The sequence below is a fragment of the Alosa sapidissima genome, chromosome 6 (genome assembly GCF_018492685.1).
Source record: "Alosa sapidissima isolate fAloSap1 chromosome 6, fAloSap1.pri, whole genome shotgun sequence".
Lineage (NCBI taxonomy): Eukaryota > Metazoa > Chordata > Actinopteri > Clupeiformes > Clupeidae > Alosa > Alosa sapidissima.
In genome coordinates, this window is record NC_055962.1 from 11,258,935 (window position 1) to 11,268,194 (window position 9,260).

Here is a 9,260-nt window from a genome sequence, read left to right on the forward strand (position 1 = left end):
TATTACTGCTGTTTATTTTACTGTTCTTAATGCTTTGGCAATATTGTACAATGCACAGTCAATAAAGCTCATTGAATTGAACAATGCACAGTCAATAAAGCTCATTGAATTGAATTAAATTAAGAAAGAGAGAGAGAGAGGGAGAGAGAGAGAGAGAGAGAGAGAGAGAGAGAGAGAAAGAGAGAGCGGAGAGAGTGTGTGTGAGAGAGAGAGTGTGTGTGAGAGAGAGAGTGGGAGATTGAGTGGTTGGTTTAATCAGATACTGTATTCAGAATTTCCCCTCTCAAATTCTCAAAGTCATCAAAGCCATCAGCAGGATACAGGATGTGTTATTGCAAACACAAGTGTGCTGACACTAACATTATGAAATACAACACGTAAACATCAGAACAACTAGTTAAAGATGTGTATGGACACTGCTGTGCATATCAGAGGTTTGTGTTTATGTTTATTGTACTTGGCAGACACTTTTGTCCAAAGCGACCTGCAGTATATATACGTATGTATACTGTGTTGTTATGTATATTGAATGTATTTTGGATCCTGTGTGTTCGGCATATATAGCATATGTACTACAGTATATACATATAATATGTTGTAATGTGTTCAAAACCCATGGCAATTGCATTCAAATGTAAGATAGCTCCACCATCTAAACTGGCTTTTCTCAGTGCTGTTGAAGTAGACAGGCATTGGTGTTGGCTTGACTGTACTGTTGGTGGCTGGACATCACTGTTACCTTTAGCGTGGCCATGTGGTCGCGCAGGGCGGTCAGTGAGGTGGACTCATCGCGTATGTCCACCGTGTAGCGCCTGCTATCTGCGTGGGCCAGCCACAGCAGGAGGGCGTGCAACGTCTCATGGAACTCCTGAAGGCAGAGGGCAGGGGTCAAAGAGTGAGTGGGTGGTGGTTTTTGAACATTCTAACATAAGATTCCCTTCCGCAACAATTCAAGGTTCTACAATTCTATGTTGAATTCAATGAACCCAGATATTCTTTAGAACGTTCTGTATGTACAGCATACTGTAACTTTTCAGTGCAATAAACCACACCTGAGAGCACACTAGCCCAATGAATGAATGAATACATGCATGCATGAATAAACGAATGAATGAATGGATTAATTAACATTACTGATACTTAAAACCTCCTATGTACCTATGATATGTCAACACATTTCCCTCTAGATTTACATACTCTGCATATGGTGTAGTAAGCGCTAAAGTCCGGCTCTCCTACCTGGCAGCGCATGAGTGTAGTGCGCAGGCTGCTCTCCCAGGCCTCCAGGCGTGAGCAGGCCTCCGTCCAGCCCTGGTTCATGGAGCGCAGGGCCTCATGCAGCTGCCCCGGGTCCTCCAGGCACTCGGGCCTCTCAGCACCACCCTCACCCTGCTGCTGGAGCTGCTGGCCACCCAGGTTCAGAGATAGCATCATGGCCTTGTAGCGGGCAAAGGTCTTCTGCATCTCCTACACAGCAAAGGGAGGATAAATGGATGGATGGATGGATGGATGGATGGATGGATGGATGGATGGATGGATGGATAGATAGATAGATAGATAGAGATATATATAGAGACAAATAGATAGATAGATAGATATAGATACATAGATAGATAGATAGATAGATAGATAGATAGATAGACAGATAAAGATAGATAAATAGATAGATAGATATCAGTCAGCGACGTGCGTGAGAGGAGAGGGGTGGTAGAGGAGGAGAGTGTAAACAAAGTAATTCAATTACATTTGATCTGATTTTATTTCTATAATGCCAAAAACGTCTGAAATAGTCTCAGGATGTTTTACAAAGCCCAGTAGACACATTAGATTTAGTCAGTAAACAGTTCAGACACCATATAGCCATGGTAGGCACGCTACATCAAAGTATCTTACAGCCATAGCTGTACTTCAAAATGACATACAAATTGGCTCAGTGGATACGAGCTCAGAGCAAAGTTTCAAACTTCAAACGCATTGAGTTCAACTTGTGCAACTTTGGCCAAATTTGTGTTGAATCATAAGAATGAGATGGTCAAATTAAGTCAGATATTCTGGGTATCGTAAGTTCATTACATGACATTAGTTAAACTTTGACAGTCAGAATGGAGAATTATCAATATGTGTGTGTGTTAAATCATAATAATTAAATGGTAATATCTGATTTCTTAGGTACAGTTAGTTCATTAAGTGGCAACTATGACAATGATTTTTCTGTCATCGTACCTTGAGCTGCCGGACTTTGGCCTCCATGGCCTCGATGGTGGCATCCGGCTCGGGCTTCTGCAGCTGCTGCAGCTCGGGCGTCACTTGGCCCAGCCAGGAAGTGATGTCACTGAGGTCAGAGGTCAGCTGCTGGCGATCTCTCTGGCTGCTCAGCTCCTGGGTCATGGCCTGCGCCTGTAGAAGCTCCCAGCGCTCAATCACTCCTGAGAGGAGGAAAGAAGAGGAGGACAGGAGAGGAGGGAGGGGAGGAGGAGAGGGGTGGAGAAGTGGAGGGGAAGACGGAGTGGACAAGAAGAGGAGAGGAAGGGAGGAGAGATAAGACAGGAGAAGACAGAGGGGTGGCAGGAGAATGGAGAGGAAAGAGTTGAAAGGAGAAGAGAATAAAAGAGGGAGAAAGGGAAGAAGTGTTGAATGGAAAGAGGAAAGAAGAGATGAAAAGAGGGTGGAAGAGAGGAGATGGTTATGGGATTTGGCAGACGCTTTTGTCGAAAGCGACTTACAAATAAAACAATAGTTAAATTAACAGTGAACAGTTTTAAAAAGTTGGTAAGGCTACATTAAGGATAATAGCAATAATACACAATAATGTCAATGCAATCAATAACCTAATGAAAATAAACAATGAAAATAAACAAATACTATAATATACTATAATATAATATACAAACCATAACTCATAAGAAACGCTTAACTAACAAAGTGCAGGCTGAACAGATATGCCTTTAGACCCCTCTTGAAAGACCCAAAACTATCACAGGAATGGAGAGCACTTGGCAATTCATTCCACCAACAAGGAACCACTGAGGAAAAGAGTCTTGAATTTATGCGTTTATGGCATGTCCACACAGCAGCTTGATCATAAAATTGAGATAGCAGGGAGCAGATCCAGTAAGTGTCCTATAGGCCAAGGTGAGAGATTTAAATGCAATTCTGGCCACTATAGGGAGCCAATGGAGAGTAACTAAGAGAGGCCGGCTGATTGAAGACTAGGGATGCTGCAGAATTCCGAATCTGTTGCAATGTTCTTACTACACAAGCAGGCAGTCCCGCTCACAGTGAATTACAATAGTCTAGTTTGGAGATAACCATGGCCTGTACAAGACGTGTGGAATCTTGTGTTAGATTAGGTCTGATCTTCCTAATGTTGTAAAGGACAGACCAACATGATTTTGCAATTGCGGCTAAATGCTCAAAGTCGGTCATCAATTATGACGCCCAAGTTACGTGCCGATTCAGTTGGGGTCAGTGAAGATGAGTCAAGCTGGATGTTAATCTGTTGGGGAATAGCTGTTTTTAGCTGAAAACACCAAAAGCTCTGTTCTTGAGAGATTAAGCTGAAGATGCCAATCTTTCATCCAGACTCAAATATCCTTAAGGCAATAAGGCAGGGCACTACACTAACATTTTTTTCCAGGAGCACTTGTGCACAGTCACTTCTGTACTTAACTTACACATACTGTAATCTAACATTACACTGCAGCTAACAGTTAAACATGCCAGTGCACCAATTGCGAATATTAAGAATGACTGACAACATTTAGGCTACAGGAAACAGGATTTTAAAGATCAGTGCCTACTTTATTTTCAGTCTGTTCTATTTTCCTACATTTTGTTAATGTAAAATAATATAATACATTGCCATATTTGCATTTAGCCTGTATATCAAGTATCCTGCCAAATGTAGGCTAATTTATTTATTTGTGAATCTATCTGTAGCTAATCCAAATATGCCCATGGTGACCTATCTGACTGCATACTGCCTAATACTACTACTAAAACAGTCCATTTTCTCTTCCAAAAAACCCAACATAGGCTATCAAGGATATATATATTTTTTTATCCTTTTTTTTTTAAATATCTGCATTGATGGGGGCAGTAGGCAAATGTTAGGCCTTCTTTCGTTTTGCACTTCAGCTTGTATTCAGTGTAAACAAACAAGCATGCGTGGAAGCCTGCGTTGTCAGTAGCGTTCTACCTTTGAATAAAATGGGAGTATTACGGGAGGCTACTTTTGTGCCTGTTCGCTACAGCTATATTTTGCATATTGCAGCCAATACGTCAACTGGGCTAAAAGGCATGTTAGGTTACCTTTCCTTCTCTCACTGCATTCTCAGAATCTCATCCTGTTCCTCCTATATCCGATGAATTCGTTGGATAGAAGAACTAATTTCTTCAATCTTTGCATCTTGGCTGGCTAGTCTAACTTTCCGCTTTTTCTGCGCGCTCTTGGATTTGATAGAAGCGATTACTAGCGAGTCACAACGCGAAACTGCTAACGTTGATGGGAGGTGTAGTTTTTATGCTGCATTCGCAACGTGATTCTATGGTTTGCACATGTTTCTCGATGTTGCGGTGTATTTTGTAGACAAACATTGACATGGTTAGAAGTCATTCGCACCAGTGCGCCTAAATATTTTTTTGCACTCGCACGCCATCATTTTTACTCGCATGTGCGAGTGAAATGGGCGCACTGTAGAGCCCTGCAATAAGGACATAAAACAAGAGCCAAGCCAAAGAGCCAAGAAAACAGAATTGACAGAAAAGACACCAAAGTGCAAAGAAGAGAAGATGGAATGAGATGAGAGAGAATATTAAGAACCATTTCCTCATCCATCTCATAACTGACAGAAAAAGTGTTGTTTTGTATAACTAAAGACATAAACCAGTGGTTAGTCTGATATGTGATGGCGCTGTAAAACCATTTATTGATGTCACAGACCACAAACATGTTTGTGATCGTGCCAGCTTGTGATTCACTTTCAAGGCATGCCTCACAACAGCTGTGTCACATTAAAACAAGCCATTGCTTGACTTCAAATATGACCACATTATGACTGGATTAACTATCGCAATTAAAATGGTCATTGGGCTTAAGTTGTCCTACTCTGTTTTAAGGTTAAACAGGAGTGAGCGAGTGTGTGTGTGTGTGTGTGTGCTCTACTGACGTGACACTATGTGACGAGACACACTTTGCCCACATTTGACCATAGTCATCTCCAAACATGCATAATGTACTGCTTGTCACACACACACACACACACACACACACACACACACACACACACACACACACACACACACACACACACACACACACACACCTGACTGCTTGTCTGCAGTGGCGAGGCCGGTGAGGCCCTGTTCCTCCTGCTGCTCCTCATCGTCCAGGATCAGAGATACGCGCTTCACACTCTTGATGCTGCCGCTGCATTCCGACATCAGACGAACCTGAACCACACACACACACACACACACACACACAGTTAATTGATCAACTCTACAGACACAATGTGGGGAGTCGAGCTTTCTAGTGACAGATGGTGTCTATGATGGCTGAATGTATGTATGAATGTACAGCCAGCAGAGGGCAACATCTACAGCATGTAATGTGTATACATCACATTTTTTCTCGATCGCTTTAATGCTTGTGTCAACTCTGGCATCACGTTTTCAAAACAATTAGCACGCATGTCTAAAGAAAAACACTCTGGCCAAAATGACACATTTTGCTTGCAAAAGGCTCTTACTCTCTCAAAACATTTAAAACATGCAGCAAAAGCAAATTTTGCCTTCAAACAACATACTGTTTGTAGTCAAATCACTGTGTGATTTCAATCAATCATTACACACTGGACAACAAATTGCAAAATGCAGTTCTCAAAATGAAGAGTTTCTGCCTTTAATTTTGGAATTGGAAAAACTGAAAAGACTAAATGTACTGAATAAAAATGAATTGTATTCATTCCTCCCAAGATGTAACTGTCATGGTCATGTAAGACCTACAGTAAGCATCTGGATAATAGCAATACAGTACTTTTTCTAAATGTGCCTTAGATCCATACTTGCAAATAGCAACACATAACAGACATGATATCTCTTATGGATAATGAATGATTGCTGATTGAGGAATTGTTTCACACAGGTGTATCAGAGATTCAGACTTATGCAAGGAATCTTTACCACCTGTGAATAGATGTTTTCCTTTTGTTTAGCACAGGAAAACCAATAGAGTTTGGGGTCTTTGAATGACATCTGTGTTAACTGTTTTGCAGAAGGGTGTGATAAATGTGTGAACCCGATGAAAACATGTGAGCACATTTGCAAGAGATGACTTTTGCTGTGCAAAGCAGGTCAAAGTAATCGAGGCTCAAGGGTGTTCTGATTTCTGTGAAATTAACAGTTTAAAATACAATCAAATATTGTGTCCATGTGTGTGTCCGTGTGTGTGTCTGTGTGTGTGTGGGAGGGGTACTTACATATCCCTGTTTGTACGGCGTGCTAGTCTGGATGGGTGTGTGTCCGGCACTGTCGGTGAGGTCCAGCTGAGAGTCCTGGGAGTGCCAGCTCTGAGCCTTGGCCAGGGACCTGCCTGGACCTGACACACACATCACACCACACCACATCAAAACACATGTCACAACCATATCTAACAGCAGCCTACTAAAGACTACAACTCCCTGCATCCCACTGCTCTCAATTAACAGGAACCATTATCAGTAACACTGCTACTCTACTGGATGAAGTTCATTTCATTCAATATACAACCTGAATACATAAACATCAGATTAATACACATGTACTAATTTGTTAAACAATACTGCAGACCATGAATACAATAATACAGAACATGAATATTATACATGAATTCGTAATTTAAGACTGACCATTATATTGTTAATTTCATTCGATTATTCTTATCATAATACACTGATAATACAGCATACAACATCAATGTGATACATGCAGATACGTGATGTCAATAATGATATCAAATATCAGCTGAAAGGACGTTTTGGCACAGTGTGCAGTTATTAGTGCGGATCACAGGATATATATAGATTAATATACCCAGATCTCCCCATGCAATATTGGGTAAGTACTGACAGTTAAATAGATAGGAGGCTTATGCAGGTAAAGAGCTCCACATAAGCTGCAGCCGCTTTGAGCGCTCTACCCCCCGACATAGCCCTCTCTTGGCTGGGCAACCCACACCGCCATGTCCCCCTGAGGGTACCATTAGAGATGAGGAGGTGAAACAGAGGGATGAGAGGAGAAGAGGCAGAGAGAGGGAGGTACAGGGCAAGTGAGGGAGAGAGAGACAGAGAGAGAGATGTAGAAAGAGAGTGTGTGATGGAAAAAGGAGGTATGGGGAAAGGGGGGGAAAGAGAGGGAGGAGAATGTACCATATTGCTTAATTGCGTGCGATTGTGTGTAGTGTGCAAGCACCATCAGGGAGTGAGAGAGTGCAGTGAAGAAGAGTGCTGATGGAGAACTGGGGGTAGTAAGTGGGTGGAGGAGGTTAGGTGGGGGCGAGGGGCAGACAGGGGAGGGGTGAGAGAGTGAGAGCTAGGGAGAGTGGTGTTCATGCAGGCCACAGCCACTCTGCTGTAGGTGTGTGTGTGTGTGTGCGTGTGTGTGTGTGTGTGTGTGTGTGTGTGTGTGTGGGTGGGGGGTCGTTGGGTGCAGGGGCATGGCACGGTGTGGCAGTGCCTACCCGAGGTCTCCCCCAGCGAGTGGGCAGTGGCCTTTACGAACGCATCTGCGCTCTCAGTCACGTCCACATCTGGAGGGAGAGAGCGTTTGCCGCTGTCAAAGGCGTACATCACACATAGACACACATGCACACTCACACAGACAATACACACATACATATATATACACACAGTTGCAAAAACACAGACACACACACACACACACACACACACACACACACACACACACACACACACACACACACATATAAACGCACAAACACACACACATACAGAAACACACAGAAACACACCAAAGCATTTTTGGAAGCTGGGTAAATTATCCTTAAGGTGTTTTGCTTGCTGCACCACCATAGGATGTGTGTGTGTGTGTGTGTGTGTCCTCACCTGAGAGGGTGCTGTAGTACGTCCCTTCCTCGTCGTCCTCGTGCGAGGACGTGCCGCCCACATCCCCCGTGTGGTCCCACTCCAGTGGGATAGAGTCCACACTCACGGGGGTCTCCCGGCCAGAGCGCTCCAGGAGTGGAGCCACAAGGCACGCGGGGGCAGGAGCCAGAGGCTGCTGCTCCCCCACCGAGGAGGCCCCCTGCCTGGGTACTGTCCCTGGGGAAGCCTGCTGGAGCTCTGGTTCTTCCTTCAGCTCCTGGACACAGGCAAGGTCACAGATTAAAACTAGGCCTAAATGACAAACTTTAATTATAAAACATGATTATATAATTATAATTCAATTGTAACTGTTTGCCTTTCAGTAAAGAAAAGCATTGTGAGGCAGAGGGGAAAATGAAGATTAAGAGAACAGGAGACATCAAATAAAAAAGAAAAAAGAAAAGACAAGAAACAATAAAGAGAAAGGAACAAAGAGAGAACGTCATGAGAAACGTCAAGCGCAGAGCGCCAGGCGTAGGAGAAGAGGGCAGAGGAGAGAGTTATCAAAAGATGAAGGTCATTTCATTGAGGAAAGGAAGAGATACAGTTTTGGTGAGTTATGCCACCACACATATATCAGCTCCACAACAAGTTGGAAGAATGAAACTCTGAAGGCTGTCTGCTAGCCAGAGGCACTGTTTACACTAAACAGGGAATCTGAAGGAGTCAGATAAGAAAGGACCACACCACAACCCACAAGCAAGCAATGGCAACAACCCAACTGGGTTAAACTGGTACAGTAGCCTTGAATTTTTTTTAAGGCATTATTTATCATGTAAATAATTCCGGACCCAACATGCAGGTTTGACCATTTTGAAAATGTCATTCATTTTCATATTAATGAATATTTATGCTGCCTTGAGGCAGTCAAATTGGCTGGTGAAAAAAGCATTATAAACAATATTTTTTTAAAAATATAACAATAATAATAATAATAATAATAATAATAATCAAATCATGCTAAATGTCTCATTAGTAAGTCCAGAGAAAGACGACATTATAGTCTAAGTGGAGGTAATGGGAGACACACAGGAATCTTGTGAGGCTGCAGTTTACTGGGCCAGTGTGAAAGATTTCAAAAGAATTGAATAACAATCTTAAGCTCGGCTAAGAGGCGTA

The 9,260-nt window shown here is 42.8% G+C and overlaps 2 protein-coding genes across 3 annotated transcripts in view; one reads left to right on the forward strand and one right to left on the reverse strand.

Moving 5' to 3' along the window:
• The window catches only part of esr2a (estrogen receptor 2a), a 53,822-nt gene extending 53,390 nt beyond the window's left edge, over positions 1 to 432 (forward strand). The window contains exon 9 of the mRNA XM_042095800.1: positions 187 to 432. Coding sequence (XP_041951734.1) covers positions 187 to 367 — 181 coding nt within the window. The 3' untranslated portion in view covers positions 368 to 432. The remainder of the gene's footprint in view (positions 1 to 186) is intronic.
• Positions 1 to 9,260, reverse strand: part of LOC121711914 (nesprin-2-like) — a 140,106-nt gene that overhangs the window by 8,659 nt on the left and 122,187 nt on the right. For both annotated transcript variants that reach the window (XM_042095796.1, XM_042095795.1), the window contains 7 exons: positions 8,103 to 8,358; positions 7,718 to 7,786; positions 6,480 to 6,598; positions 5,325 to 5,451; positions 2,224 to 2,426; positions 1,240 to 1,467; positions 740 to 868 (listed from right to left, as the gene is read on the reverse strand). In XM_042095796.1, coding sequence (XP_041951730.1) covers positions 740 to 868; positions 1,240 to 1,467; positions 2,224 to 2,426; positions 5,325 to 5,451; positions 6,480 to 6,598; positions 7,718 to 7,786; positions 8,103 to 8,358 — 1,131 coding nt within the window. The remainder of the gene's footprint in view (positions 1 to 739; positions 869 to 1,239; positions 1,468 to 2,223; positions 2,427 to 5,324; positions 5,452 to 6,479; positions 6,599 to 7,717; positions 7,787 to 8,102; positions 8,359 to 9,260) is intronic.